Raw genomic sequence first — 13,150 nt, forward strand, 5'->3', positions numbered from 1 at the left:
GTGAGACAAGTATATATATTTTTTTCATTCTAGCTCTTACTGCACTAGTTCACCAGTGCAGCGACAGAAAACAAACCCAGCGAGAAATGATTCGTCGATCGACGTCGATCGACGAATCATTTCTCACTGGGAAGCCTTTTGTTGACCGGTCTTGCTACCAGCATTCGGCCAACAATGCCACAAAATATGCCAGATGAAGGGTTGGATTTTTTTTTACAGTCGACGTTATTAAAGATGATCGAAGCGGACCTCGAGAACGTAGGAGACGACAGCTGGAATTGCAGGCTGTGAATCGCGAAGGATGTAGGCAATAAACGTAAGTGGGGAAACACGTAAGTACACGTTACACTGTTGACGTCAATGCGCGCATTATAGCGACCCGAGGCGACGCAGGCAGACGATAAAGCATTAATAAGCCTCATTAAAACAATCCACGAAATGTCGTTGGTTAAGACCCGGTTTCACCGACGTCACTTAACTTTAATCTTAGTTCAATTCACGTTTGTCTTTCTCTAAAGTAGCAGAAGCCCTGCCGGAAATAATTCTGCAAAACTATAAAACGACTACCAGAATCTCAGTGTAGGAATAGAAAACAAGCCTACAAGCCGGTATTCATAGTCGATTCTTATTTCAATATCATCGTAAGTGTTGTCTTAAGAGGCTCATACGGCTCTGTGATTGGTTAATAACACATTAAGAGTATATTTAAGACGATCTTAAATATAAGAACGGACTGTGAATATCGGCCATAGTTTCAGTGATCAAACTCTGATGTTTTCCCGTAATCATGGCGTCACAATGACATCATTTTGACTTTTTCTTCTACTTGGGGTTATCTTTCCTTCCCTCATTGGCAAAGGCGGACCCGGTTGCGCCACTTATCGCGACGAAATACGTACGTCACTGCGCGACTACGTGTGCGTGGCTCTTCGAACGCGCCGAGCAGCACTGAATTGCACTCGTGTGATCCGTCGAACGCTATAGATATATGTACGCATCGTGCGTGCTTGACATTCGTTTCACATTGCGTCGCGAGGCTCCCGGTCGCAGCCGCTCGGTTGATTCGCGAGAAAATGCGATTCTCCCGTCTATTTGCGGGACACAGTCGGCTCGGCGTTTAGAGCGTCGATCGCATTGAGAATCAAATCGCTGTCAAAGGTACACGCAGCTTCACGATGATTTTTAACCCTAATCCCCGAGCTCGTCGCCTACTCCTGGCTCCTGATGATTTAAATGCTCCGGAAGCGCGATAATCGTAACTAATTTGCACGATGACCCTCCGCTTCGTGACTCACAGTAACAGATCTAGCAATAAGTATATGAGAAATTCATACGTTGCCAGTAGCATGATTGCATTTCGCTCGTATAGTTATTTCATCTCGATTAGCTCGCGATCAACCCTTAACAGGTATGTGCGATAAGAGAACTAGAGAGAACGCGATAAGAGACTTGTACTTTGCGTACAAGTGTCTATATAATTTATTTCAAGTTATATTTGATTGCAGTTCGTTTGTGATCAACTCTTACAAGTACATATGATACATACGAACCACGAAGAAAAACAGATGAGGCAGATTTTCCAGTAGATTTCAACTTTGCGCACGAGTATCTGTAATTTATTTCACGTACAAGTGTCTATATAATTTATCTCGAGCTATTTGATTTCAGTTCGCTTGTAATCAACCCTCACAAGTACATATGATACATGAGAATCACGAGGCGAAACAGATGCGAATACAAAGTGATACTCTCGCTCTTCATTTGTTGCAGTGAAAGCACACAGGATGCGCAGTAGAAGCAACTCCGGCGTCCGCCTGGACTACTACCAGCGGATCGTCCACAAGATAATCATGAACCACCAGAACCCCGTCACCGGACTCTTCCCCGCGAGCGCCGACAACGATCACGCCTGGATACGCGACAACATTTACTGCATACTCGCCGTGTGGGGCCTGTCGATGGCCTACAAGAAGATAGCGGACGCCGACGAGGACCGGGCCAAGACCTACGAGCTCGAGCAGAGCTGCGTGAAGCTGATGCGGGGCCTGCTGATGGCAATGATGCAGCAGAAGGAGAAGGTGGAGTTGTTCAAGTCTAGTCAGAATCCGCACGACGCCCTGCACGCCAAGTACAGCTCCACCAACGGCCAGTCTGTGGTCGGCGACACCGAGTGGGGACACCTCCAGATCGACGCGATTTCTCTGTACCTCTTAATTCTGGCCCAGATGATCGCCTCCGGCTTGCAAATTGTTTTCAATCTGGATGAGGTATTGATGCCCGAAGCCCGTCTCTACCATTGTATTGTAGATTAACTTTAGCCTCTGTTCAGCTCGCTTTATATCTTTTTCTAGTTTTAAAAATTAGAAAAAGATGAGAATTCATTTAATCTCTCTCACACACACATCTTTTGAGGCTATTGAAGGCAAAGCGTTTACTTTCAATTATTGGAGAATAGTCTACCATCTTTTTCGCCGCAACTGCCTCCTTACATTGATTCTAAATTTAGACAGTTGAGGAGTTGGCGGAAGAACGACTTGGGTTGTTTTCTCGTGTACTAAAAGCTAAGCTAAACTTTGTAAGCGTATTCTATACATCAGTATCTGTAAAATGTGCATTTTTTTGGAAACTTACAGTTTGGTCAATAAATATGCAAGTATTCAATTTCGAAACTTTTATACGAAAACTCAAGTCGTTCTTCCACCAAATTCCTCAATTGGGATATTTTTCAGTAATGCAACCGTAAATGCCCTTTTGTGATGTACGTCAGATTTACTGACTTGAGAAGCTGAATGGTACGTTTGATTTTCAGGTGGCCTTTATTCAGAACTTGGTATTTTACATCGAATCTGCGTACTGCACCCCGGACTACGGAATTTGGGAAAGAGGTGACAAGACGAATCACGGTTTGCCCGAGTTAAATGCGAGCAGCATCGGGATGGCCAAGGCCGCGATGGAGGCGATGAACGAGCTGGATTTGTTCGGGGCGAGAGGCGGACCCACGTCGGTCATTCACGTTCTGGCGGACGAGGCGCAGAAGTGTCAAGCGGTGCTGCAATCCATGCTGCCCAGGGAGTCCAACTCCAAGGAGCTGGACAGTGGCTTGTTGTCGATTATAAGTTTCCCCGCGTTCGCGGTGGACGAGCCCAACTTAATTCACGAGACGCGCGAGGCTATTACCAAGAAATTGCAGGGACGATACGGTTATAAAAGATTTTTGAGGGACGGATATAAAACGCCAAAGGAGGATGCCAATAGGTGTGCTGTTTATTTAGTAATATTTTTACGTATTAAAGTATAAAAGAACAACGTACTTTTATATTTTAAACGGAATTTACTTTGACCAATTATCTTTGGAAATGTAGGTTGTATTACGAGCCGTGGGAACTCCGTATGTTTGAGAATATCGAATGCGAGTGGCCGTTGTTCTTCTGTTATTTAATATTGGACTACTGCTTCCAAGGTAATAAGGAAACAGCGGAGACGTTCACCAAACAGTTGGAGGAAGTAATGATCAAAACGGAAGACGGTATGAAATTGGTGCCTGAATTATATTCCGTCGCACCTGAGGATGTACCGGCGGAGTATGCCGAGCCCGGTAGCCAAAACCGGATAGCTTTGGGCAGATGTCCATTTAAATGGGCGCAATCTCTTTATATTCTAGGAAAATTGTTGCAGGAGGTAACGCACTTTCTGAAACAAATTAGGAACCTGCTGTATTGAACGTATTACTAGACATTTTTACTTTGAATTTATATAGAAATATTTAAAACATAAAAAATACCAAGGAAATATTTGATAACTTTATCTGCTCTTTCTACTGTATAATGTATATAAAATGTTTCGGTTTATTAGAAATTTCGATTCAGTAAAGTGATATTATATTTTCGTAATTCTTTTTAATAATTTGCAGGGATTTCTCGCGGTCGGCGAGCTGGATCCCTTGAATAGACGTTTGTGTAGCGAGAAAAAGCCGGATGTTGTGGTACAAGTAGTTATCTTGGCAGAAGATACAGAAATCAGGGAAAAAATTGCGCAGCACGACATTCACGTGCAAACAATTGCGGAAGTTGCGCCGATTGAGGTGCAACCTGCCAAAGTCCTCAGTCATTTGTACACATATTTAGGTACAACTCGATAAGATAACTTGGAAATGGTTTGCTAAAGTATAATTTAAACATATCTTGTCGTGTTTCGCTATTAGGGCGCAACAGGAAACTGGGATTGTCCGGACGTAAGTCAAGGGACGTAGGAATTCTCAGCACTAGTAAACTGTATTCCTTACAAGATAAGATATTCGCATTCACGCCGCAGGTAATTAATCCGCACTTTATAGTGAGCTCCACCGTCTCTTTGTATCTTTACTTCTTTTCTTATGTTTCCTCTTGTTCTCGCATCGAATTGACTAGTTGACAGATATGACCCGCTTCTACATCGCATCGGACTATGAGCTCATGATTGACATATTCAAAGGTGAAATTAATTTCTTGAAGTCTAGTTGGCAGAATATGTTGGGCCGGCCGCTCGTGGTCATGCCCCTCAAGAATATTCATCTAGGTAATTTAACGATTTCAAAATCAGTTCTCTTTTATAGCCGCTACTTTCTGAAGTCGTTGAAATTGTCATAATTAGGCACAAATTTTGTGGCTCTTACACTCTTAGAAATTTTGACAAATTTCTTGCGTGAGATTATATCGTTCTTTTTTTTACAAACACTGTGACTGTCCGCTCTCAACAACTAATGTCTGCTTGCATGCGTTTGTTCTCGTCATGGTTTCATTTAACAATTATTTAACTCTCTATGGTCTAATATGATTTTGAACATTTTGGGAGTTAAATTGATTCCGTGTCACAAATGCCTTAAAAATCCATCGTAATGTAAGTTCTATCTGTAATTTAAACTCGGTAATGCAATTTCGAAATTAGTACGCTATAATATTATCCATGGAGAGTTGCGACATGAGCTTTTAATTAGTTTTCATGTTATGTTTCTATTCTTTCCACTACTAACATGACTCGGACCTCAAAAGTGAACGCGTTTGTGAGTCGTATCGATACCGAACATGTTGAACTGATATACAGTGCGGGATGAAAGCAACATATTCGAGGCGAGATCGTTTCATTTTCAAGCATTAATAAAGTTACCCTGAATTATCCTGATATGGCTTATTATGTGTTCGGTGGTATGCGCGTGTGTTGCATGTGTTAGAAATTTGACACGGAGGAGTACTACACTACAAACGACGTCGACCTGCTTGTGAACACTTTTACAACCACCTTGGCCTTCCTCAAAATCAACTGGAAGCAAATGCTCGGCAGACCAACTGTAACCCTTGTCGCTACTCATAATCATTTAGGTACGGCTTCGTCGGAAGCTCTTAGATCTCATCCTACAATGAAAAACTCGTCGGATATTACATAGGATTGTGTAGCACAGTGCGCTAGCGTGAAATTAACTGTTAGAAACATCATGCAGAGTATCATAAAATTCGAGTGTAAAAATTCTGCTGCAGTAGCAAATCGGGTAACAAAAGCAAACAATTTTTTATTTTATTTTAAGGAATAGTTCTTTAAATATAAGTTTGAAACTTGTATTTAAAGTAAACCATGAACCGAAGTATTGTACGTGTGTAATAGTATTAACACATAATCTTTTGTCTCGCATCAATTATCGTCCGAAATAGTCTTTAATTTTAGCGAATTATAATTATATGATTAGTCACATTTTTAATCTCAATTGAAAAATGTTTTCTGAAATAAAAAGCTGCATGCACTTTTATTGCCTAGTCTTCTGCGACTTTTGGCTATAATTTTGCCTGAATTATGCCTGAATTTTGTGATATTTTGCATAGAAGCTATTATTTCCAGTGTAAAAAGACACTTCACTCTTTGCTTTACTTTACGAAAGTTAATTAGCGATTTTTTTAGATCAAGGTAAGATACCATTAGCTATGATAACAACCCTGAAAAAGCTTAAGAGCGGCTACATCAACGGTACTAGAGTATCATTGGGAAATTTGAACGATTTCTTGAGTACGTCCTGCATCACGAATCTTAGTTTCCTGGGAAGTTCCGAGGATGGCCGTCCTGACAAACTAAATCCTCAGGTATACACATATAAATGGCATATCCGTTCAGAATAAAGTTGCATCCTGTATTAACAGAATTATCTGCAAAATAATTGAACGTTTACTTTGTCCTATGCATTTTTTTTTAATGCTGTATATCTTTCTCAATATTTAGTTTTCGTATAGACCCCAATTGGGTATATAAAATCTTGCTTGATTGGCGCACGTAACTTTAATTTTTTTATGTTTACAAGATCCAACAATATTTAGAGGAACATTTAATGCGGCCATTCCCTCATCGTACAGGACTTCTTAACAAGCATATATCGATACGTACAGGAAAAAATCTACGGCGCAGAATGTCCGTGAAAGGCGCGATAAAAAAGACCCGATCCATAGCTGTCGAACGTAAGCAACATTTGTCCCGTTAAAAAAATTCCAGATGAAATGGTTTTCACGTTCTAACTGCGTGTTCTGATTGTGTGTCTTTTAAAGAGGATCCTTAAACAATAACGCAATGTCTTCCTACTGCTGTGATTGTTACCATCTTCCAAGAATGTAAGTGTATTAACTGGACACTGTACTTGTTTAATCTTCAATAAAAGCAGAGATGATTTTATACGATTCATGATAAAAAATTTTGACAATTATACAACAAGTGCCAGCTAAGATAGCTTTGATAACGTGTCTCAAAATTATTGAAATTTAGAGATAGTCCCTATTTCTAAATAATTACCAGAATTTTTGTGTGATTTGTTATTGTCCACATTTGTTTCTAATTATTAGATACACATTTCTTATTACATATATGCATTGTGATACAACTTGTTAATACGTATATTTCTTAATAATTTCAGCTGAAATTCTTGGAATGGCAGGGGAAGACCGTAGGCATTCTACTGTTTTAATTGCAAATCCATTTATTGAAGTGACCGATACTACACTGTCTCTCAACGCCACTCAACCGGTGACGATTGAACGCACGCCATCGCCAACTGACGAAGTGTTATCGTGGAAAAATTCCCCCAAAACCAAACATAGAACAATATCCGAGGCTCAGTACGCCGAGACTGAAGTGGAGGAATTGCTGTCTATGCTGCGCGAAACGGAAAGTCTCGAAGAGCAAGGAGACATTCTGCAGTATATTGTTAGTGTGTTTAGTACTTTCATTTTAATTTTACTTTTGTGGAACAAGATTTTTCATTGAAACATAATGACTTACATACATGTAAACATCGCATAGGTGGACTCGAAGGGACTGCTTTTCGACACGGGCGTACTGGAAGAGGGACATCCCGTTTTGGTGAAGGATCTGTTGAAGAGTCTTTATGAGAAGGCTTGTCAACAGAAAATGTGGGGTATTGTGCGACACAGCGCGGGCATGTTGGGCAAAAGAGTAGAGGATTTAGCGAAAGCGGTCACCGATCTTCTAGTGAGGCAAAAGCAAGTTACTGTCGGTATGCCACCGAGCAACGAGCACACGATAGTCGCGCCTTTACCGGAGAATGAACTGCGAGCGCTGATTCATCAGGCGTACGGTGACGACGAGTCGACAGCTATGTTGACGCAGGAATTGCTTGTTTACCTGGCGATGTTTATCAGAACGGAGCCACAACTGTTCCACGAGATGCTGAGATTACGCGTCGGTCTGATTATACAAGTTATGGCGACGGAACTGTCGCGGACGTTAATCTGCACCGGCGAAGAGGCTTCCGAGCACCTGCTAAATCTATCCCCCTTCGAGATGAAAAACTTACTGCATCATATTATGAGCGGAAAAGAATTTGCTATTAGCAGTGGTACGTTTTCGTTAATTAAAAAAAATTGAAGAAGGTGTGCGATAAAATATATAATAATCACATGGGCTTGTATTGCAGTTGGTCGTGGCAACTTTTCCGTCATTAGCTGCAAATCCAATAGAGTCAGCAAGGTAATATTATTAGTTTGAAATAAAGCTACATTTGACTTAGATCTTAATTACTACTAATATATTAATTTATATAACACACAAAAATACACTGGAATTTTTTATTTTTCCGAGTTAATTTTTCTATTACGTGATATAGTTGTTTTAATTTAATATTCACATTTGATAAGCATGATTGATTCATGTTTTTACTGTCTGCAAGTTAAACGAACATGTGTAGAGTTGAACGTCTTTCCTTTATGTAGAAATCTCAAATCGGTGGTTTCTTAAGTGCTGATCAGAATGATAGTGAGACAGAAGCAGATCGTCAAGGTCAGTGGTTGCGAAGGCGACGATTAGACGGCGCATTGAACAGAGTGCCGAGAGATTTCTATCCGCGCGTATGGCAAGTACTCGAAAAAGTGAGTTTGCAAACTATTCATTATCCAATAAATGTAATGCCTAATGTAACACTTTTCAACATTCTAACTCCATAAACATTGCAACTTTCAACAGTGCAATGGTTTGGCGATTGAAGGAAGAGTATTGCCTCAAAATCTCACTCAGGAAATGACATCTGGCGAGTTGAAATTTGCATTGGCTGTAGAAACAGTTTTAAATACTATACCACAGCCGGAATATCGTCAACTTGTCGTTGAGGCTCTAATGGTACTGACATTAGTGACCGAGTACAACGTTGTGCCATCTTTAGGGGGTCTAATCGAGGTTGAACATTTAGTACATAAAGCAAACGCTATTTTCTTGGAGGATCAGGTATTATTCTGTTTTATACTTGTAATATTATCTAGTTATCGAAATTTCGTGAAGGAAAAATATACAGTAGAAGATAGGAGAAAATAGGGAAAAAGTACTATCCTATTCTTCTAAGTAATTCAGCCATTTACCGATATAAACAATTCAAAACAATACTTTTAATTTTATGAATTAATTAAGATTGACTGTCGATTTATTTCGTTTAAGACAAATCTCTTCTGTGTTAGAAATTAATAATTTGCTATATTAGAAACACATGATAGTCATAGTAGTCCTAATATAAAGTGCATATAGGGTAATATATAAAAGATTGATCATTTGATTTAAAAAGGAACTATTTTTTTTATACCTTTAAAAAATGAAAGATAATCATGAGATGCGTTTGTAGATGGCTATTGACGGCGATGCGACGTTATGTTGTGCAAAGCCAAAGGAGCAACGTGAAATGACGCCCATGGGAACACTTCTCTGTGGTGGAGCGGCATACATTTGTCAACACTTTTACGATACTGCTCCTAGCGGAAGCTATGGAACAATGACATACATTACAAGAGCCGTTGCCGTAACGCTTGATTGTCTACCAAAGGATGGCGACTTGGAATGCTCAATATCATAAAAAAAATATAATTTTAGAAATAAATGTTTGTTAATTGTGGCAAAGATATTACCAAAATAAATATTTTAGACAAATTTGCATTGCGATTTATAAGTCTCCATGTTATATAATGAACTTTAAATTTAGTAGGAACTGGAAATTTAGTTTTAATCTAAAAACGCGGCCCTTTCTCTCTAGTAAATATCAAATTAGTATTTATAACTTGCAATACATACATTATACAGAGATTGATATTGTAATATTAACATTCAGTATTGTTGCTACTGAAACTTATTACCGCATATTTCGAAAATTGGGAAACAGGTACAACATTCGTCCATTTAAAGAAATATGCTTGTTCTAATAAAGCTACTTTATTTCCTTCATTGTATTAATATTGTATTAATATTTATAATTGTCAGAAAATGTGTATCCCAAAGGAAGAAAGTGACAACAAGAATGACAACATTCATAAAATTAGCAATTAAAAATATTTGTTTTGCTATAGACAACAAACAGAAATTTACCTAGTCGGTCCTCGGGCGTTTGGCGAAGGGATTCAATTTGTTTAACCAAGAACTGTAAAAAAGTTTCACTTATAAATTTTAGAATGGTGACATGACAAACACGAGTATATGCAGTTACGTACGTTTTCTCTGGCGATACAACATCCACGTTTTCAGCTTCTTCAATTTTATTCTCCTTGAGTTTGGCAATTAATTCTGATCTATATTGGATTTTCAAAGGTTGTGGTTCTGTCTCGTTCAACTTTATCCACTTTTTACATGCTTCCTTGAATGATAAACCATACCATTCTATTTCTTCCCTCGTATACTGAAAATATATTAATATTATAATAATAATTACACATATTTATTTGAGGCAACATGAATTGTGTTTTATCAGCTATCAATATTAGGACAAGTATTCTTTTCAGTTTAGTATCTATAATTTTTCACAAGTGTCCATAATATAAACAAATATCTTACAGCTGAAAGATAGTGTTCGTATGTAGCGTAAACTTCTGCACGCTTTTTTGGATCATCGGGATATAAAGTCTTATCTGCTAGTGCAATAAGTATCTGACGCTTCAGTCTCAAAGCAAGTAGAGATCTCAGATCGCAGGCTGGCGTCTGTAAATAATCGTCTGTAACTCGAGAATCTTGTACAATAAATCCGTCGAAGATCTTATATAGTTTTGCTACTTTATTTACTAGCACGAAGACTAATGCACCTTCAATAAATAATGGTCGAATCCATAATTTTCGTGAATTAATTTGATTGTTCTATTAGTAACGACGACGCTCATATGTGAATCAAGAACTTCGCTGTAAACAACAGACTTCTTCAGATGAGGGATCCAAAAGTGCGGGACTCTTCTCTTATATTTGCCTTTTTTCTTGAAGCCCTGAACAATGGCTTCTCCTCCCCATATACCGTGATCAATCTCTTTAGGATACGTTAAAGGTAGTGCCACATTTTGTACTCGAAATCTGTAGGTAGATTATTCCAAATAAAATTTATATAATTATTACATAGTAAAACTAGTATGTCCACTCTCTGCCAGCCCCTTTGATCATTGCGGTCCCGATCACGAGGTGATTCCGCCATACACCCGGACAGGATTCAGCGACGTGTGTGTATACATACTCATCAAAGCCACACTACCACCCCATACAACTTTTCTCTCATCGGTCTGCCCAGAGCAATGTCGGATATGCAGAAGGGATCGACGTAAAATGAAACAAATGTCGGAGTGGACCTACTAGTTATGCTACGATTATTATAAGCGAGATGCGTTTGCATGTAAATATCTGTACAACTACTTTACGACATATTGTATACTTAGTATACTCAGTATACTTGTTACAAGAATTGTTATGTAATTTTATAATATTAGTAGGCAATTTTGGGGGATTATTTGATACATGTACAAAGTGTGCCAGAGTATGCAGTCGGCGTCATGAATGCTTTTACACCTGAAAATAGCCGTCAATTAAAATAAGTTTTCCTTCTTTAGCGTCTTTCTTCAGGTGTAAAGGCATTCATGACGCTGAGTGTAGATTCTAGTACACTTTGCTATATGTACCGAACAGTCGCCAAAAATCGTCTATTATGTAACTTTATAGAGAGAGAAATTGATTATATATGTTTTACACTTCTTCAGTTTCTTCATTTCTCCAATAAGTGCCTTCCTGCTTAATGTAATGAACCGCAGCTGGTGGCCGGGACATCCATTCATTCCAGAATTTTTTGAATTCTTTCGGCAATTCGGCACCGATTCCTTTACTAAATCGAGTTGGTCTCCGCATGTAATACAATCGCTGCAACAGTTTTGAATTTTACTTACAACAATTGTGCACGATTATCAAACATAATTTTAATTTACTTTAATTTTGTGTCGGACCAAACGTTTCGTTTAGTAAAGACATCAATAGACACAACAAAATATTTCCTATTAAGAATTTAGTTTAAAATGTCAAACGTGAAAACAAAATAATGTACAACAATCGCGTAATGACAATCGGATAATACTGCTTATTTAGAGGACACTGTATGCTCTTAGAGTTGCAGTATACCGTGAGAGGTTAGATTGAGAAAGTGTCTCCTGTTTTAGAATTAAAAGACAGTAACTTTATATTACCTGTACACCTTGCCTAAGCGACATTTTCTTAGACAATTTTTCGACCGGTTAAATCAGGATGATGAGTAACTTTAATAAAATCACCTAAAAGATAGAATGCCACGCTTACATCACACCGTAGTCACAAGTCGCGTTGTTCTATCCGTTCAATTCGCCCTCGCAGTCGGTAAATGAAGTTTATCATTTAGTCGCACTGATTGTGATTAAAATTACCATCCATAATTCGTCAAACTGTTCATATTTTCGCCAAACAGACATTTAGTTGTATCGTACATTCATCTTTTTTCGTAATTATTATTAATTTATTATTTTCTTACTCTATAATAATTAATAATGGTCAATTGTTACAGTTAACTATACAATATGTATAAACGTAGTAGCGATATTACGCTCACATTGAATTGTATACAATTTAAAAAATATACATGCATATAAATACTAAATTTGAAAAATTAACTTTTCTATCCCAGTAACACATTTAATTTGAAAGAATTGCATTACAGTATGCGGCAATTGACTAAATAATTCAAGAAAATACTGCACTCAATCTTTAATCTAAAAGTACATTTATTCCTAGTCAGAAATGGCTCAAAAATCGACGTCGAAACGATATCGAATCGATGCATTTTTTGTTTCATTTTCGACTTGGCTCGGCGTGTTGGTTTGACGCGTGTTGCTTTCGCGGCGTGTTGCTTTCGTTGGTTTGCTACGTGAGGCTTATGGCTCCTGCCCACTGGACGCGGTAACGTTACCGCGTCCAGTGGGCAGGAGCCATTAAGCCTCCGCTACAATGATTCTTGGTTGTGTCTACAATGGTCGTAGTCGTAGTCGCTCGATAAGAATTAACCAATCGCAGTCGATTATTCTTACGACTACGACCATTGTAGACAGAACCGAGAATCATTGTAGCGGAGGCTTTAAGGCTGGGTCTACATTGGATGTCGTAAGTCGTGTCGGAAGAAATTGACCAATCACAGTTCATTATTCTTCGACCGTAAGGCTGGGTCTACATTGGATGTCGTAAGTCGTGTCGGAAGAAATTAACCAATCACAGTTCATTATTCTCCTTACGGTCGAAGAATAATGAACTGGGATTGGTCAATTTCTTCCGACACGACTTACGACATCCAATGTAGACCTAGCCTTAAGTCTCCGCTACAATGATT

General features: G+C 38.7%; 2 protein-coding genes across 8 annotated transcripts; one reads left to right on the forward strand and one right to left on the reverse strand.

The window, feature by feature from the left end:
• Nucleotides 1–213: 213 nt before the first annotated feature.
• On the forward strand, nucleotides 214–9,435 carry LOC105562251 (probable phosphorylase b kinase regulatory subunit alpha). Of its 5 annotated transcripts, none has more exons than XM_012012945.1 (15): nucleotides 214–316; nucleotides 1,771–2,267; nucleotides 2,810–3,255; nucleotides 3,363–3,678; nucleotides 3,911–4,124; nucleotides 4,202–4,311; nucleotides 4,407–4,554; nucleotides 5,926–6,104; nucleotides 6,320–6,473; nucleotides 6,923–7,212; nucleotides 7,309–7,864; nucleotides 7,943–7,995; nucleotides 8,238–8,393; nucleotides 8,488–8,745; nucleotides 9,134–9,435. In XM_012012945.1, exons 2-15 carry the CDS (start codon nucleotides 1,785–1,787, stop codon nucleotides 9,359–9,361), a joined length of 3,591 nt encoding a protein of 1,196 aa, XP_011868335.1. In that variant the 5' UTR covers nucleotides 214–316; nucleotides 1,771–1,784; the 3' UTR covers nucleotides 9,362–9,435. The 5 variants fall into 5 exon arrangements, with proteins under 5 accessions (XP_011868335.1, XP_011868334.1, XP_011868336.1 ...); XM_012012944.1 differs by having other exon boundaries at nucleotides 239–332; XM_012012946.1 differs by lacking the exons at nucleotides 214–316; nucleotides 4,407–4,554 and adding exons at nucleotides 932–1,158; nucleotides 5,207–5,354.
• On the reverse strand, nucleotides 3,613–12,126 carry LOC105562249 (39S ribosomal protein L28, mitochondrial). Of its 3 annotated transcripts, none has more exons than XM_012012942.1 (7): nucleotides 11,985–12,126; nucleotides 11,498–11,664; nucleotides 10,575–10,833; nucleotides 10,330–10,473; nucleotides 9,990–10,174; nucleotides 9,868–9,919; nucleotides 3,613–3,690 (listed from the first exon to the last, which is right to left on the reverse strand). In XM_012012942.1, the coding sequence occupies exons 1-6, from the start codon at nucleotides 12,006–12,008 to the stop codon at nucleotides 9,868–9,870; spliced, it is 831 nt and encodes a 276-aa protein (XP_011868332.1). In that variant the 5' UTR covers nucleotides 12,009–12,126; the 3' UTR covers nucleotides 3,613–3,690. The 3 variants fall into 3 exon arrangements, with proteins under 3 accessions (XP_011868332.1, XP_011868331.1, XP_011868330.1); XM_012012941.1 differs by lacking the exon at nucleotides 3,613–3,690 and adding an exon at nucleotides 9,195–9,270; XM_012012940.1 differs by lacking the exon at nucleotides 3,613–3,690 and having other exon boundaries at nucleotides 9,528–9,919.
• Nucleotides 12,127–13,150: the final 1,024 nt, after the last annotated feature.

The sequence above is a fragment of the Vollenhovia emeryi genome, unplaced genomic scaffold, assembly GCF_000949405.1.
Source record: "Vollenhovia emeryi isolate VEMERY1.0 unplaced genomic scaffold, V.emery_V1.0 DF939192.1, whole genome shotgun sequence".
Lineage (NCBI taxonomy): Eukaryota > Metazoa > Arthropoda > Insecta > Hymenoptera > Formicidae > Vollenhovia > Vollenhovia emeryi.

Excerpts from the sequence above, each read along its gene's own strand:
- LOC105562251 (XM_012012945.1), top strand. The coding sequence starts at position 1,785 with ATGCGCAGTAGAAGCAACTCCGGCGTCCGCCTGGACTACTACCAGCGG. Across the intron at positions 2,268-2,809 it reads TTGTTTTCAATCTGGATGAG|GTGGCCTTTATTCAGAACTT; the intron begins GTATTGATGCCC and ends TTTGATTTTCAG. Across the intron at positions 8,746-9,133 it reads CTATTTTCTTGGAGGATCAG|ATGGCTATTGACGGCGATGC; the intron begins GTATTATTCTGT and ends ATGCGTTTGTAG.
- LOC105562249 (XM_012012942.1), bottom strand. The coding sequence starts at position 12,008 with ATGTCGCTTAGGCAAGGTGTACAG. Across the intron at positions 10,474-10,574 it reads TCGACCATTATTTATTGAAG|ACGCCAGCCTGCGATCTGAG; the intron begins GTGCATTAGTCT and ends GATTATTTACAG. Across the intron at positions 10,175-10,329 it reads ACGAACACTATCTTTCAGCT|TATACGAGGGAAGAAATAGA; the intron begins GTAAGATATTTG and ends ATATATTTTCAG.